At 39.2% G+C, this 18335-nt stretch overlaps 1 protein-coding gene across 4 annotated transcripts in view; it reads right to left on the bottom strand.

The window, feature by feature from the left end:
- uros (uroporphyrinogen III synthase) overlaps window positions 1-18335 on the bottom strand; it is a 27072-nt gene continuing 8737 nt past the window's right edge. For 2 of the 4 annotated variants that reach the window (XM_041209447.1, XM_041209446.1), the window contains exons 5-10: window positions 17524-17598; window positions 15805-15879; window positions 10637-10720; window positions 6877-6962; window positions 4222-4320; window positions 1-1759 (exon numbers count right to left, since the gene is read on the bottom strand). In XM_041209447.1, the coding sequence (XP_041065381.1) occupies window positions 1640-1759; window positions 4222-4320; window positions 6877-6962; window positions 10637-10720; window positions 15805-15879; window positions 17524-17598 (539 nt within the window). In that variant the 3' untranslated portion in view covers window positions 1-1639. The remainder of the gene's footprint in view (window positions 1760-4221; window positions 4321-6876; window positions 6963-10636; window positions 10721-15804; window positions 15880-17523; window positions 17599-18335) is intronic. The other 2 variants (XM_041209448.1, XM_041209449.1) reach the window with 2 other exon arrangements.

Consider the following 18335-nt stretch of genomic DNA (forward strand, 5'->3'; position numbering starts at 1 on the left):
AAGTTTTACATGTTGCACTTTTTATAATGAAGAAATTTGACATTCTACAAATATAAATTTCCTCTTTCAGAGCCTGTGAGGGTATTTGGCAGTAATTATGAAGTTAGTACTCTGTTAAAAACCCAGTTATTTCTCAATCAGCAAGATGTAACTTTTTCAATTTTTTTTTACAGTAAGGTTGACAAGAGTAAGAGTGGAAGTTTTTGTCAATTTGTAAAATTTCCCTTTGATTGCAATCTGGGGATGCCTCAACAGTGCACCCTCTGGAGTGGCATAGAATCTTTGACAGCATCTTCTAGCTTTCTGGACTCCAGAAGTTGTTGTCAGTTTCAGTTGAGTAATGACAGTGAAAGCTCTCATTTCCCCCCATCCCCTGCAAAATCCAGATCATTGTAGGGCATCCAGGATGCATTTCATGCTCCCTTTTTCTAACTGATGAACAAATAGCACCTGACAAACTGAATATTGGCACTGTAAGCTATGAATCAGGTTCATTAAAATTACGTGAAAGCAAGTGAATATTTCACTTGATTACAGAATTCTTAATTTCTCACCATTATGTAAAAGATTGTTTTAAGTTGTCATAGCTGGCTCAACTATTGGCAAAACAGAAATCCATCAAAGAATGTTGACTCCAAGCCTGGGATCTTCTTGGCCATTTAAAATCCAAACTATATTAAAAGTAGATTAGATATCCCTCAGAATTAATAAAAATTGACACATTGCAAAACAATTACAACAATATCAGACCCAAGAATCAAATTAGCTTTTACAAATATACAAGATGCTGCTCAGGTACCAGCCTATTGGTCATTCACCAATCTACAGGAGAATGTAGAAATGAAAGGTAAATAGGAATAACCCAGGCATATATTTGCTCTAATTGCCATTCCAAGGACAAAACAGTGGCAATGTGTTTGGAAACCAAAAATAACTTGGATAAAGATTTATATTTGTATATAGAAAGGTGGGCAATTGCCTAACTGAAAGCAATTGATCATATGTCATTCACAATAGCTGACTGCAATTTAGACTTCTGCCCTGAATATCAATGCTTAGGCCTTGTAGGTCAAATGAATATGTATAATTGAAATATTTTACCATCAAATTGAATTACATTCAGTTGCGTATAGAGAAGTGGCCCATACATTGTTCCTTGAAATCTTACCCTACCACTCCAAAATTCCTCTTATGATCATAAAATACTAACAAAGGTTACTGACCATTTTTTGTTATAGTACAGGACTGCAAGACTTTCACATTAATTTTAATAATGAAGATTTCTTAAAGCTCTTTGGAAAAATATATGTAATAAGATTGCGTATTGTAAATTTGACACTACCTTATAAAGGGATTTTGTATTTCTTTGTATCAGTGTGACTAACCAACAAGCAATTTCCAATGGATTGACAAATATAAATGCTTTAGAAAATCATGTTAAGAAAATGCACTACTACAGATTTTTCTTCAGAGAATTAATTACAAATTGCTCAAATCAGAGAACTGTCCTGATCTAAAGCAATTTTATAATGAAAGGAAACACAAAGCTACAATCTAAAGCAAGAATGGGTGATAACAAAGCAAACATATTATCATTAAGAAAAAAGCACCTCTTTACTAATATGTCCTTTGCACTTTGTTACAGCACCCTTCTTATGCTAACTGCCAGATCTTGTGGTGTAGGTTTTTCAGCGATACAGTTCACGGCCAGTCCCTCTCTTTCCATGGCTTCAGCTGTTGTTGGTCCTATTGCTGCAAACTGTAAAGACAATGATAAAACAAAATGTCATAATATAGCTGAAAGAATATAAAATCATTCACTTCATTTATTTGTTGGTTTAGGAGAAAGCACCTGGCAAGGCACATGGCTCAAATAAGAAGGGTCAAGTGGAGATAATTATAGAGAAGCATGAACAACCTGAACAGAGGCTTACAGATTTTTAACTTACAGGGCTTCCTATATGGAAGCTCATTAATAAGCACTTCAGGCAATCCTTTGAGAATGTTCAAAATTTCCTCCATGGTATATCATAAACTGCAAAAGTGCTGGTTTGACACCTGTTTACTAATACAAAACAGACGGAGAAACTTGTAGACTACTGGAAAACCAGTGGTAGCTCAACAGACATCTACATGGGGGAAGGAGGAGGAGAACTCTGGGAGAAAGTTAGGGGGATGGAGCCCCTGAGGCAGAGGTCCAAAGAACAAGCCCATTATCCCGCTCAAACTCTGTGATTTCTGCTATTGAAATCTAGGGTTTCAATACACAAGGCTGTCAATTCTGGCATGGAAGCTAAGGTGTTGGCTTAAGAAAACCTTTAATGATGGGCGACACATACTTAAATGGTGGCCAAGAGGCTGTTCCCAGGAGACACTCATAAACAGGGGTTTGCAATTGGATATATAGATATGGCACTGATGCTATACATACCCAATCCAGGTGGCCCTCGGAAAACTCAAGTGACAGTTAGGGGACTGCAGCAGCCAGTGTAAGGGAAAAGGTGCATGTCATCATTGCGTCCGTGCACTTTTGGAAGCCTTGTCAACTGATAAAGGCCTGCATCTTTTCCTATTGTAGCAGCCTATCCATGTGAAGACAGTTATCAGTATCAAAGAAGGCTTCTGGCACTTGTTTATGCAATGGGACACTGAAGGCTGACTGATGTGGCAAATGCCATCAGTGCTGGTTTGGAAGGATCTGGGTGTGCAAAATACAAGGCTGTGGAAACATTGAGTCAAAAGCAGGGTATTCGTGTTGTAGACTAAATCAGGCTTGGGGAGATGGTTTCATGTGTGAAGCATAAATGATAGAGGTAGGCCTCTTCAGACACATCATGAGGTGTGACAATTTCGGAAGATTTGGCTCCTGGATTGAGACCAAGTCAACACCTAAGGAGCAATCGCACCTGTCTTCAATTTTTCTGTGTGAACTCTTCTTCCTTTTGCACAACTGCCATTGTCATGTGAAATAGAATTATGCATGTTAATGAAGCATTTGGTATAAGCAACAATGTTGTAGGAAAACTTATCTGCAAAAATGGTCTTGCAGCGGGAAATGCAGCAGTAAACCCCAGTATCAAATAATTCAGATACAGCTATGTGAGACGTACAAAGAAAATACTTTCAATGCAAAACTAAACTGTCAATCATATTGTTAAGAATCAACTTTGTGAGAGTCAGACCAAGGGATCCCAATAATGCTTATTATAAATGAGAAACTTGTGCCGAAAGAGGGAACAACTGAAGAGGATTGCTAATTTTTGTGTTGGATCAATTTGAATATAATTGACTAAAATTAAGAGATCCAAAGAGGGTTACATACACTGTGTGCCACAGTCCCCAAAAATTAGAAAACGTTACTGAATTTGATGTATTATGAATCAGAGACTTGGGGCATTTTCTCTCTATCGGGGGCGAAGTTGAATTGTGGGCGCGCACAGGCACGCCTCCGATTGGCGCCCCCCAATCGGGGACGTGGCGCCATTTTACATGGGTGGGCCAATTAAGGCCCACCCAGTGCGACGTCCGCACAGAAGCACTATGTGCTCCCTGTGGTGTGGGGGGGGCTGAATCCCTAAATCGAGAGTGTGTTCTTTCGCGCTTGTGCACAAAAGAGCGCACTCATCTCCAAGGCTAAGTGCTGCCTCAGGGAGATTGGCTGTTCTGTTACAAATATGAAAAATAGAGAAAAAAGAAATTCCTGACATGTCCTGTCATGTGACACTGTCACATGAGTTGGGACATGTCCATAATTCTTTAATAACATTTTTTAAAACCTACATGAAACCTCATCCCGCCCGTGGTTGAAGTTTCATGCTTTTTCTAATTCCCGCCGGGCTCCTGGCCTGCCCACCAACCTTAAGGTTGGATGGGCAGGTCCATTAATTAGTTAAACGACTCTGTCAATGGCCTCAATTGGCCACTGACAGGTCGGCGGGTGCACAGCTGATTTTGCTGCGACCCCGCCTACTGAAAAATTTAAATGGGGCACGGTGACATCGGGAGTTCTGCCCGACGTTACCGTGCGTCATTTTACACATCGGCAAGCAGGCCCCGCCCTCTCACCCATGGGAAAATCCTACCCTTGGTCCCACCTTGCAAAGATACTGTCTGTGAACACACATTTGCTGAATTGGCCCTATGGTATTTTCCATCATGAGCTTTATTTTGGGGATAAAACCACTTAAGCACAACATGAGGGGCATTTCATAAGAATAGTACCTTAATTTTATCAATGAATTCTCCTGCCAATTTTTTAATAGAGTTCAGACAAAACTTGACACCAGATGGACTGAAAAAGGTGATACTTTTTGGGATTCCCTGGTAGAAAAAAGGAAAATAGATTAAAGCATTTTATTCACCAGTTCCGAACTATAGAATTCCAGGAGAAAACAAATCACTTGGTAGAACAGCATCATAAATTGCAATCTTATGTCAATCATCCTAATCATTGAAAATAAAAAGTTTTTGATTTTGCCATTATAAATATATTAGAATGTCTGACTGACATTGGGAAGAATTTTCTGCCAGCGTGATGTCCACCAGGAATTGCTATGAGCTCCCTGTGCGGGCGGTGGGGGGGGGAGGGGGAGGGGGGGATTCCCCAAAAGCGAGAGTGTGCTCTTTTGCGCATGTGCACGAGAGAGTGCACATCTCCCTGAGACTAAGTGCTGCCTTCGGGAGATCGCTGACAGTTTTAAAAATAGAAAAAGAAACATCCTTAACATGTCCCGCTCATGTGTCAATGTCACACGAGATGGGACATGTTCATTAATTACAGTAAAACTTTAATAAACTTTTTAAATCCCTGCATGAAACCTCATCCCGTCGGGGCTCCTGGTCTGCTCGTCAGCCTTAAGGTTGGACGGTCAGGTCCTTTCATTGTTTCAATGATCCTCTCAATGGCCTCAATTGGCCATTGACAGGTTGGCGGGCGGACAGCTGATTTGGCTGTGCCTCCGCCTTCCTGAAAATTTAAATAGGGCGGGATGACGTTGGGGGTTCCCTCCTACGTCATCCCGCGTCATTTTATGCATCGGCGAGCGGGCCCCACCCCCTGCTTGCCGACGGCAAAATTCAGCCCATTATGTACAAATATACAATATGTTTGTATGACATTCCTCTGTTCACTGATTTAATGGATTTGTTACCTTACATTTTAAAAGGGTTATCATTTCCCTTAAAATTGTGGATGTAGGAATGCCCCTGAATATATGAACCATTTTTATGCTAATATTGTGAACAGTTATTTCTTGACGGCTTATCTGAATTGAGTGCTAGATCAAGTGAACATATTTAAGCGTGTATCAATTTTACTTATTAACATTAAAGAAACAGTAACTTTTTTATGCACTTGCATCTATGAGTTAATGTTACTAATGTCCAATAATCCATGATCCTGGTGTTAAAGTATTTTCTGTTTTGTTACTCCCTTGCTAAGCAACAGTCAATGTAGAATGCACACATTTACTCCATTCCCAAATGTTGATTTGTCCTGTTTAAAACTAGTTCCCTGAAGGGAACCAGCAAAGTGAGATTTTGTATAAAAAATTAATATTTTTGTGAAGTCTCCAGAATAAGTCTGTCAATGTTAAATTGGCACAGGCAAACATCATTGACAGCTGGAGTACCTTGAACAGTAATGTGAGATAATTGGCACCAATATGGGTCAATATAAAGTATTTGGCAATCATATCTATATTTTTGGGTCTTGGCAGCAGTGTCTGCCCATTACTATTTGCCTTGAGAGCATTAAGAGTAAACGATTTGGTGTGATACTGGAGTCACACATAGTCCAGACTTGCTAGGTTCTTTTTTTATTCCTTCACAGGACATGGGTGTCACTGGCTAGGCCAGCATTTTTATTGTCCATTCCAAATTGCCCTTGTGAAGGTGGTGGTGAGTTGCCTTCTTGCATCACTACAGTCCATGTGGTGTAGGTAAACCCACAGTGTGTTAGGGAGGGAGTTCCATGATTTTGACCCAGCGACAGTGAAGGAATGGCAATATAGTTCCAAATCAGGATGGTGTGTGGCTTGGAGTGGAACATGCAGGTGGTGGTGTTCCCATGCATCTGCTGCCCTTTTCCTTCTAGACGGCAGACGTCACGAGTTTGGGAGGTGTTTTCAAAGGAGCCTTGGTAAGTTCCTGCAGTGCACCTTGTAGATGGTGTGTATCAGTGGTGGAGGGAGTGGATTTTGAAGATGGTGGATGGGCTGCCAATCAAGTTCCCTGAGGACATAAGTCATTCAGACATTTTTACCGTATTTCATATGGTAAATTATCCCCTGATACTAAATGCAACATAACTGCCAAAGTTCCTCGTTGCTTAAGTTGGCACTTTTCTCCAAACTGGATATCTTCTTGTGAAGATCCAGCTGTACTCAGTAGATATTCCAAGTTATTGTCTCCCACATCTGCCAGGGCCCATTGATAGTAGCCATTTGCTCTTTCAACCAGTTTTCCCCATTCACTCATGCTATTCACAATAATTAGTAAAGTGGGCCTTTCTATGTCTGAATATGCCATAGCTGGGGGTTAACATAACACAGCACCATTATTGAAGTTCTCCCCTCCCACCTGTGCTCCAATCCAATGGCTGCTCACAGTTGTCTGCCTTAATTCATCTGAGGTACAAAGATGTATTAAGTAAACATCTATGTTTCTGAGGGAAAACCAGGAAAAAATTAAGTGTGCTGAGAGCAAATTAAACCCCCAAGAAAAGATATTCACTGCAATTACAATAGAAAGATTCTTTTATAATATGATGTCTGAGGGTGGATACTTTGGTTAATAGAGTTCATGAACAATTGATTTACATAATATCATTTTGTGTACTGTAAGTAGACATGGTGGAATATAACCCAAATCACATACCTGTTCTGAAAAATAATCACTCAAAGCTTGCTGGAAGCACGGATGCTGAGATGTTTGATAGACAGTTAAGCTCTCCAAAGGCACATCTGAAATTAGTGCAGACTTTGCTCAATACTTATTTTTGTTTATATTATAGATGTCAAAGCTCTAATAATGCACATCACCCCTTTGTATATACTGTTCTCTATAGGAATAGAACAGATCTAATCAACATTATTTCTTTTCCTATTAATTGCAACTGATACATCAACAAGGATTGATTCTTAGCAAGTTTACAAGACACATTTATGTATTACAGCAAAACTTTAGAGAAAAATACAAAGAATTATTAGAAATCTCTGAAAGGAGAGCATTGTGTAGAAAGCAGCCTTTCTGAAATCTAAATTTAAATACAGCCCAGAATTTTGGGATGAAAATATCCTAGATTTACTTACTGTGAGGCTCCTCCTCTGTGTAAATAAGTTGTGAATGAGAAAACAAAACATTCAGGAGTGAATGCTACAATTAAATGTAATGAATGGAATTTTATATAAACTGTGAATCAGATGTTTTGATATTTGTGGCCGAATTCCTGTTATGTGTTCCCATTGTGGGGAGTTCATGTTTATCCCAGCGTTATATAGACACTGGAATAAACACAAAGTAGTTTTAGAAAGCTTAGTAGATGCAAAGTTGGAGAGCTGGACTCCCAGATAGATTGTGAGTTTGATTTGTGCTGACAATTAGCCAGATTGGGAAGGTTGTTCAGGGAGAGTGTGAGAGTGAAGAAAACCCTACTTCTGCTCATTTTATCTCATTTCCTATATAAATTAACACTGTATTGCACTGAAAACTTTTGTGGAAGCTAAGTATGGCAGGGGTGGACTGGGGTAGTAAGAATGAAAAGTAATATGAAATCAAAAACTGCATCAACTTTTGATGGGTAATGATCAGTCATAAACTCAAAATGCTGCAGATGCTGAAAACCTGAAATAAAAACAGAAAATTCTGGAAATACTCAGCAGGTCTGGCAGCATCTGTGGCGAAAGAGACAGAGTTAACATTTCAGATCTGTGAGCTTTCATCAGAACTGGGAAAAGCTAGAAATCTAATACGTTTTGAGCGAGGGAAAGGGTAAGGTCTGCAATAGAATGGAGGGCAGGAGAAATGTAGTGTCAAAAGTGTTCATGGTGCAAGGCCATAGGGAGTGGTAATGGCACTTGTGAAGAAACAAAAGATATGTCTAGAGGAGGTGTGAATGGCAGGATCATGAATAGCAAAAGGAAATAAGTGATAAACCAGCAAAGGAAAAGGAAACAAAATAGGGACAGAGGTTACTATCTAAAATTGTTGAAATCAGTGTTGAGTCCAAAGGCTGATAATTGTCCAATCAACAGATAATTTGAAGATTCTTTAGCTGAAAGTGGGACAAGATTTTTTTTTAATAAGGCTCAAACACAATCTTTATCTTTGCATGGCACTACAAAGCATAATCAGTTTTGTGAAAGGTATAAATCCAAAATCAAAAAACCTCCATTGGAAGACTGGTTGACCTGTTTCTGCACTGTTCCTCAAGCTTGTGTTGAGCTTAAACAAAAACAAAAATTGCTGGAAAAACTCAGCAGATCTGACAGCATCTTTGGAGAGAAAGACAGAGTTAATGTTTCGAGTCCATATGACTCTTCTTCAGAACTAAAGAGAAGTAAAATGTGGTGAAATATATACTGTTCAAGGGGGATGAGGACAGGTGAAGCTGGATAGAAGGCCAACGAGGCAAAGAAGAGATTGCAAAAGATGTCATAAACAAAAGGTCGAAGGGGTGTTGATGGTGGTGATACTGGCTAAAGGAGGTACTAATGGCGACATTAAGAGAAGAAAGCAGAATGAGCAAGTGACAGATGGCCCTAGTGGGGGTAGGGGTTGGTGTGGAAAAAAAGATCGAAATAGGCTAAAAGGTGGGGATAAAATAATAATTTTTTTAAATTAATAATAGAAATAGGTGGGAAATATATATATATATATAAATTAAAAAACAAATATTTGAAAAAAGGTGATCAAAAAGGGTTGAGGATGAAGGAGAGAGTTCATGACCTAAAGTCAGACTGGAAGGCTGTAAAGTGCCTAATTGGAAGATGAGGTGCTGTTCCTCCAGTTTGTGTTGAGCTTCACTGGAACATTGCAGCAGGTCTAGGATGGACATGTGGGCATGAGAGCAGGGTGGTGTGTTGAAATGGCAAGCGACAGGAAGGTTTAGGTCATGCTTGCAGACAGACTGAAAGTGTTCCGCAAAGCGGTCACCCAGTCTGCGTTTGGTCTCTCCAATGTAGAGGAGACCACATTGGGCGCAGCAAATGCAGTAGACCAAATTGAGGGAAGTGCAAGTGAAGTGCTGTTTCACTTGAAAGGAGTGTTTGGGCCCTTGGATGGTGAGGAGGAGGGAAGTAAAGGTGCAGGTGTTGCACCTTCCGGGGAAGGTGCCGTGGGAGGGGGTTGAGGTGTTGGGGGTAACGGAGGAGTGGATCAAGGTGTCCTGGACGGAACAGTCCCTACAGAATAACGACCGGGGTTGGGGGGGGTGGGGGGGGGTTGGTGAAGAGAAGATGTGTTTGATGGTGGCATCATGCTGGAGTTGGCGGAAATGGCAGAGGATAATCCCATGAATGCGGAGGCTGGTGGGGTGAAAAGTGAAGACAAGGGCGACCCTATTATGGTTCTGAACTTCAGATCATGAACTCTCTCCTTTTTGATCCCCTTTTTTCAAATATTTATTTTTAAATTTTTATATAAACATATTTTTCCCCACCTATTTCTATTATTATTATTTTTAAAAATGTATTTCCATTCATTGTTTTATCCCCATCTTTTAGCCTATTTCAATCTTTTTTTCCACAACATCCCCTCCCCCCACTAGGGCCATCTGTCACTTGCCCATCCTGCTTTCTACTTTTAATGTCACCATTAGCACCTCCTTTAGCCACCACGATCAAAACCCCTTCGAGCTTATGTTTATGACATCTTTTGCAATCTCTCCTTTGCCTCCAGGTATCAATGGCCTTCTATCCAGCTTCATCTGTCCCACCCCCCTTAAATAGTATATATTTCACCACATTTTTACTTTTCTTTAGTTCTGAAGAAGAGTCATACGGGCTCAAAACGTTAGCTCTGTCTTTCCCTCCACAGATGCTGTCAGAACTGCTAAGTTTTTACAGCAATTTTTGTTTTTGTTTCAGATTTCCAGCAACCGCAGTATTTTGCTTTTATCTTGTGTTGAGCTTCACTGAAACACTGCAGAAGACCAGAAAAGTCAGAGTGGGAGCAAGGTGAAGAATTAGAATGACAGGTGACTGAAAGTCCAGAGTCATGCTTGCGAACTGAACAAAGGTGTTTTGTGAAGTGGACACATATTCTGGACGTGGTCTCTCCAATGTAGAGGAAACCGCATTGTGAGCAGTTAACAATGGTCATAGATATAAGTATAAACTTTTAATGTCTATTATTTTCATAATTCAAGTAAGAACAGATTGATATTAAGAAGATGCAAATTCTTAATTAAAAAAGAAAATAAATGTATAGTGGATTGACCTGCATCTGAAAAGATAAGTATGTTAACATTTCTTCATTAAAACTAATGGGTTTTGATGAACTGTCACACCTGAAAATTAATCTCTCATTTATCTTAAGATGCTAATTGAGATGCTGTGCTTTTCCAGCATTTTCTGTTTTCATTACACATCTCCAATGCAAAATAGTTTTCTTTTTACCTCAGAAAATTAATACGTACTGTTTTCTCTTAGACATTTGGGAAGTATCTCTCTTTTTAGTGCACCACAAGGAAACAGAAGAGGCAGGGAATTTGAAGATTCTTCTGCAGAAAGCAGGGTAATTAAAAAAAATAAGGCTGTAACACAATATTTATATGTGTATGACAACACAGTATTTATATGTGTATGACAACACAAAGTGCAATCAATATTTGTGCATACAAAATCAAAAAGCCTTCATTGGAAGAATCAGGCACATACAGTCTGGTTGGCTGAATTACCTGTTTCTGCACTGTACGTTCTATCACATATTACATAGAATCTATGTAATACACTATAATGTAGTTATATAAAGTAACATTTCTGTATAACTGCTAGTTCAAATCTACAAATTTCAGTTTGAGTCTTACGAATAACTTATCACCCACATCTGTAATATGAGAAATGTATTTTGTGAAGTCTAACATTGCCTGCTCCATGTCAATATAAAGTGATTTCAGATGCACAACGATGGGTAACTGGCAGCAGAACTCAGGAGTTAGCTCATGATCAAGTGTACTAAGATCAGCAGATGGGAAAAATCAGGAGGCTATCACTCACCAGTTGAATTTAAAAGTCCCAACTACCTGGCACTTTCTTAATTTTCTTTTAAATGTTTAATTATTATGTGAAAACCAACACTGCAGTCTGCACTCTGCTAACAGAAAGGGGCGCGCGAGGAGACAGGCAACTATGCCAAAGTGAGACAGAGACCAAGTGAGTAACAAATTAGGTTCACGTGGGAATTTGGTACACGGTAGAAAGAGACGTGGTATACATAGGAAATATTCTAAGTTAATTAAGTGAGTAACTAAATTAAGTTAACTAAATAACTTAAGTAACAATGGCTGTACAGATGTTATGTTACAGTTGTGAATGTGAGAACTTTTGGATGCTGAGGCGATCCAGGACAAACACGTCTGCAAAATGTGTAAGCAGCTAGAGGAATTCCAGGATCAGGATTATTGATCTGGAAGCTGAACTGCAGACACTGTGGAACATAAGGGAGGGGAAGAAATACCTGGATACTTTGTTCCAGAAGATGGTCACACCTTAGAATAGGATCGTCTGTTGGGTCAGCTGTCAGGGACAGGAGGATATGACAGTCAGTGAGGCAGCTAATAGGACTGAGCAGACAGTAGGGGAGGAGCCTCAGACTTTGTAATCATCAAACAGGTTCAAGGTACTCACAACCTACTTGGACGAAAGCCAACGACATAGGCTGGACAAGGAAGGAGGTTCTGCATAGTCAGTATGAGAAGCTAGGTACCAAATTAAGAAGCAGAACCTCAAATGCAATAATCTCTGGGTTATTACCTGAGCCACATGCAAATTGGTATTGGGCAAATAAGATTAGAGGTGAATGGCTCAAAGACTGGTGTAGGAGAAGTGGGTTCCAGTTTGTGGGGCACTGGTACCAGTATTGGGGAAAGTGGAACTGTACCATTGGGACTGTATACACCTGAACTATGCTGGGATGAGTGTTCTTGCAAATCACATAACTAGGGAAGTAGAGAGGACTTTAAACTAAACGGTTTGGAGGGGGGGGGAGCGATGAGGGATCAAGCTTAGCTAGATATGGCAAATCAAGGGGTAGATTCAAGGCAGGAGACCATGATAGTGATATGGGAAATGAGGGTCATAGAATAGCAGGAAGGGGCAGAGAGATAAAACCTAAGAATACACCAATAGTCAAGACTAGATTTTGCCAAGATAACAAAAAGACAAAACTAAAGGCTCTGTATCTGAATGCATATAGCATTCATAACAAAGTAAACGAACTGATAGCGCACATTGAAGTAAATAAATGTGATAGCCATTAGAGAGATGTAGTTGTAGGATGACAAGGATTGCGTCCTGAATATTGAGGGGCATACGATATTCAAGAAGAATAAGAAGCTAGGTAAAGGTGGAGGGGTAGCACTGTTGATCAAGGATAGCATAGATGCAATAGTTAGAGATGACCTTGGTTCAGGATATCAGGATGTAGAATCAGTTTGGATGGAGATGAGAAATAGTAGGGGAAAGAAGTCACTAGTGGGAGTGATCTACAGGCCTCCCAACAGTAACCACAATTTAGGACAAAGTATACAAGAAGAAATATTGGGTGCTTGTGATAAAGGGATGGTAATAATCACGGGCGATTTTAATCTACATGTAAACTGGAAAAATCATACTGACAGTAGTAGCCTGGATGAAGAGTATATAGAATGCTTTCGAGATAGTTTCTTAAAGCAGCACGTTCTGGAGCCAACCACAGAGCATGTTATATTAGACTTGTATTGTGTAATGTGACAGGATTAATTAATGACCTCAGAGTGAATGCATCCCAGGCAGCAGCAACTACAATACGATTGAATTTTATATCCAGTTTGAAAGGGAGAAGAGTGGGATTAAAACTAGTATTTTAAACTTAAATATGGGCAATCCTGTGGGCATGAAAGCTGAGCTAGCTGAAGTGAACTGGAATACATGGCTAGCAGATAGATCAATAGAGAAGCAATGGCATACATATAAGAGGATATTTCAGGATATTCAGAATAAGTATATTTGTACTTTAAAGAAAAATTCCAAAGGGGGGACCCACCATCGTGGCTAACTAAAGAAATTAAGGAAAGCAGCAAACCTAAGGGAAAAGCATATAACTGCGCAAAGATGAGTAGCAGATGAGATGATTGGTCAGAACATAAACAATGGCAGAGAATGACTAAAAGGTTAATCAGGAGTAAGAAATTAGAGTATGACAGAAAGAAAGCTAGCTGGAAATGTAAAAATGGAGAGCCGGAGTTTCTACAGGTATTTCAAAAGGAAAAGAGTAAGTGAAGTGAGGATTGGTCCTCTAGACAGTGGCAGTGGGGAGTTAATAGATAATAGATAATAACGAAATGGTAGATGAAATGAACAGATATTTTGTTTCTGTCTTCACTATAGAGGATACAAAAAACATTCCAACAGACTGTAAAGTAGCAAATATAACTCCTCTATTCAAGAAGGGAGGGAGGCAGGAAACTATAGACCAGTTAGCTTCACTTCTGTCATGGGAAGGTGTTAGAATCGATCATTAAGGAAGTTATAGTTGGGCACTTAGAGAAACTCAAAGTAATCGGGAAGAGTCACCTTGGTTTTGTGAAAGGGAAATCATGTTTAACCAATTTATTGGAGCCCTTTGAAGGAATAACTTGAGCTGTGGATATAGGAGAGCCTGTAGATATGCTGTACTTGGATTTCCAGAAGGCATTTGATAAGGTGCCACATCAAAGGTTAATGCAGAAAATAAAAGCTCACTATGTAGGGGATAACATATTAGCATGGCTAGAGGATTAGCTGGCAGGCAGATAATAGAGTTTGCATAAATGGGTCTTTTTCTGATTGGCAGGATGTGATGAGTGGAGTCCCGCAGGGGTTTGTGCTGGGGCCTCAACTTTTTACAATGTGTTCAATGACTTAGATGAGGGGAGTGAAGGCACGATAGCTAGATTTGCAGATGACACAAAGATAAGCAGGAAAGTATGCTGTGAAGTGGACCTAAGGTGGTTGCAAATGGATATAGATAGGTTGAGTGAGTGGGCAGATGGAGTATAATGTGGGAGAAAGTGAAGTTGTTCACTTTGGCAGGAAGAATGAAAAAATAGAGTATTACTTCAACAGAGAAGGACTGAATTCTGAAGTGCAGAGGGATCTAGGAGTTCTAGTGCATGGGTCAGAAAAAGTTAGTATGCAGGTACAGCAAGTAATTGAGAAGGCTGATGGAATGCTAGCCTTTATTACAACAGAAATTGAACCTAACAGTAAGGATGTTATGCTTCAGTTATACAGGGCATTGGTGAGACCATATCTCGAATATTGTGTGCAGTTTTGGTCTCCTTATTTAAGGAAGGACGTAAATGCAGTGGAGGCGGTTCAGAAGAGGTTTACTAGATTGATACCTGGAACGAGTGGGTTATCTTATGAGGAAAAGTTAGACAGACTGGGCTTGTTTCCACTGGAGTTTAGAAGAATGCGGGGTGATTTGATTGAAATATATAAGATCCTGAATGGTATTGACAAGCTGGACATGGTAAGGGCGTTTTCTCTTGTGGGTGAGTCCAGGTCTAGGGACCACTGTTTTAAAATTTGGGGTTGCCCTTTTAGGATGGATATGAGGAGAAATGTTCTCTCTCGGGGGTTGTGGGACTTTGGAACTCTCTCCCTCAAAAGGCGGTAGAGGTGGGGTCATTGAGTACTTTTAGGATAGAGGTAGATAGATTCTTGTGAGGCAAGGGAATCAAAGGTTATCGGGGGGTAGATGGGAATGCGGAATTCGAAACACAAACAGATCAGCCACGGTCTTAATAAATGGCACAGCAGGCTCGAGGGGCTGAATGGCCTTCTACTTCTCCTATTTCACATGTTTGTATGTTCATATGTTAACATTTTAAAATTAACCAGCCAGGTGGTAGAGCTCTGCCTATCGACTCAGATATACATTGACAAACCTCTTTTAGGGGTAGCCTTATTGTGACTTAGCAGTGTGTAGTGGATAGTGTAACTTTAGTCTGGGAACTGCGCATTGTACTCCAGAGATACTTGTCTGAAACCAGTTGCTGCAACACAACTACAGCCTTTATTTCTTGTGTTCTAAGGCATTATTCCTTATTTTTATGTAATACATAATATCATTGCTTGTGTCTAACTGTTGCTGAATAGCACATTATTGATCATTTCTTCTCTGCTATTAAGTACTAATCTAGTAGAATATCTCTGACATGCTTTGATAAAAAGGAGTTAAGAAGTGACCCAGTAAATTTTTCTCACCTTCTTAAATAACAACCTTCTACTTTTATTCTTTTTCATGGCATGTGAGGATTGCTGGCAAAGTCAGCATTTGTTCCCCATCCCTAATTGCCCTTGAGAAGGTGGTTGTGCATCTCTTTTTTTGGACTGTTGCAGTCCATCTGCAGTAGGTACACCCAGTGTTGCTAGGAAAGAAGTTTCAGGTTTTTGGCCCAGTAACAGTGAAGGAATGGCAATATAGTTTCAATTCAGGATTTGTGTGGTTAAGATCAGCACCTAATGATTAACCTTAAAGTTCTCTGTATTCAAAAATGGCTACAGCAATAAAATGTATGAACTGAATTTGAAATGCTGGCAAAACCAATTGTTCACTTACTGATACAGATGTGCTCAGCTAGTTTTTCTGCATTTCCTGAGTCTTCTCCTTGCGTTGCAAGACCAAGTTCTTTTACTATAAATAGATTAAAAATATATGTTTTTTTTAACTGGTTGCTGTAGAAATGAAGTGACTATTATGACACAAATTTTCAGAATAACCTGTGAAGGTATTCTGTGTATTCATAGGTGTGAACACATCAGCTGCAAGCATTGGGCTGACTTTCTTCTTGGCATTTGATTCCAGAAAATAGCGATTACTAGGCCACATTACACTTTTCCAATAAATCACAGACTAAGATTAAAGATCCAGCTTTGTTAGTCTCATATTCCAAAATTACTTTTTGAAAACACAAGTGCAGTTATAGATCTTTAGATCACAATGTTCTAAGTAATGCAGCACTACTCCTGCTGCATTTTAAGAGTTTTTATTATTTAGGCACCAACAGTTTTTTGTTGCCTGTTTTTTCCTTTCACTTCCTTACGGGGACCTATTGAGTCCATTGTTGTGTTATAATTTAAAGAATGCCTCGCCAAAGTAGACATTATTGTGAGCCTTGACCATCAATACTGACGAGATAGCTGGAGATTATTCAACCCATTGTGTTCATGCTAGCTCTCTGCAAGAGCAATCAGCTAGTTCCACTCCTCCGCCCTTTTCCCGCAACACTGCAATTTTTTCTCTTTAGGTACTTATTCAATTCCACTTTGAAAGCCATGAGGGAATCTTCCTCCACCACAATCTCAGGCCGTGCATTGCAGAGCCTAACCATTCACTGCCTGTAAAAGCTTTTCCTGATGTTGCCATTGAACTCTTTTGCCATTTACCTTATATTGATGTGTTCTGGTTCTCGTCCCTTCTGTGAATGAGGGAAGGAATTTCAGACTTAGAACCTAGGCAGCTTACTGCTAACGAGTGAATCAAATATAATAGACGAAAAAAAATCAGCTCTTTTCTAACCACCATGAGCCTAAACTCAATGATACTCAAAAAAAGTAAATTGTAATTTACCTGCATAATGCACTGCCTGAGGTTTCCTGTCCAGGTAACCCTCACTACCTTCCTTCTTCTAGGCTTCCTGCATTGTGATAGACCTTGGCCCTTGCCTGACACCATGCCTTTTCCCACATGCCCATCCACTTCCAGGTCTCATCTGCTCTTATTTCCTACCCAGTCTCAATGCTCACTTTCAGTCCTCTGATCCTCATCCTGTGAAAAACTGTGGGAGATGGACTAGTAGTTAAAAATAACAAAATTGCAGCACAAGTCTGAATTAGCATCACAATCTGCAAGTTCAGGAATCTATAACTGCACAATTCAAGAGATTGGGAAATATGATTAATTACATTGAATATTTTTGATTCAACATTATATTTTTACTTCATTATATTATATTTCTTAATCATCACAAAAGCAACAGAATAAAAACAATAAAAATCCGTTAACACATTTATTATACAAGAATTAATAATATGCTGCACCACAATGCTCAAAATATGTGCTGTGTATATAAAAAGCAAATACTATTCATTGGATTCAAAATGATTTCCTTTTACAATAATCATAATAATCAAAATAATCTTTTAAGCATGAAAACTATTCAAGCTTCATTCTCACAGCAGATAATTTTACCAGAATCTTCTGATTAATTTACCTCTTATTTGACCTCAATATTATTGCACATATATGTGTGATGTACATGCTACTAATTTTTCTTACCTAAATTGGCTGTAGATTTTCCTACAACATAGATAGATTTTTCATTCCACTGTTCTTTTAAAGTATTATTCCACTCTATTATAAAGAAAAAAGAGATTGGGAAATATGATTAATTACATTGAATATTTTTGATTCAACATTATATTTTTACTTCATTATATTATATTTCTTAATCATCACAAAATCAACAGAATCAAACCGATAAAAATCCGTTAACACATTTATTATACAAGAATTAATAATATGCTGCACCACAATGCTCAAAATATGTGCTGTGTATATAAAAAGCAAATACTATTTATTGGATTCAAAATGATTTCCTTTTACAATAATCATAATAATCAAAATAATCTTTTAAGCATGAAAACAATTCTGATCATGCATCTATTCAGAGACGCACAATAATGTTTTTTTTTAATCATTCATGGATGTGGGCTACAGTGGATCATTGGCTTGGCCTACATTTATTGCCCATCTCTAATCGCCTTTGTTCAGAGGGCATTTAAGAGTCAACCACATTACAGACCATTACTCCTTTCTACTAATCAAAAGGCTGGATTTTGCAGTCAATGGTGGAGCAATAATGTTTGCCATTGACCCCGAAGGAAGTCCAAAAAGAGCTAGTGATCTCTGTGGCGCAGATTTCTCCACTGGTGATGTCACTTTGAATCTGATGCCAAAGCCAAGGTAACCTCCAAATGTCCAGCAGCAGTGATACCAGTAGGCAGGATAAACAGCCAATCACATTGAAACATCCTCATGGAGAGCAAACCGTGAAATAAAAATCACTGAATCCCTTCACTTTCAAATTT

Source organism: Carcharodon carcharias, chromosome 17 (assembly GCF_017639515.1).
Source record: "Carcharodon carcharias isolate sCarCar2 chromosome 17, sCarCar2.pri, whole genome shotgun sequence".
Classification (NCBI taxonomy): Eukaryota; Metazoa; Chordata; class Chondrichthyes; order Lamniformes; family Lamnidae; genus Carcharodon; species Carcharodon carcharias.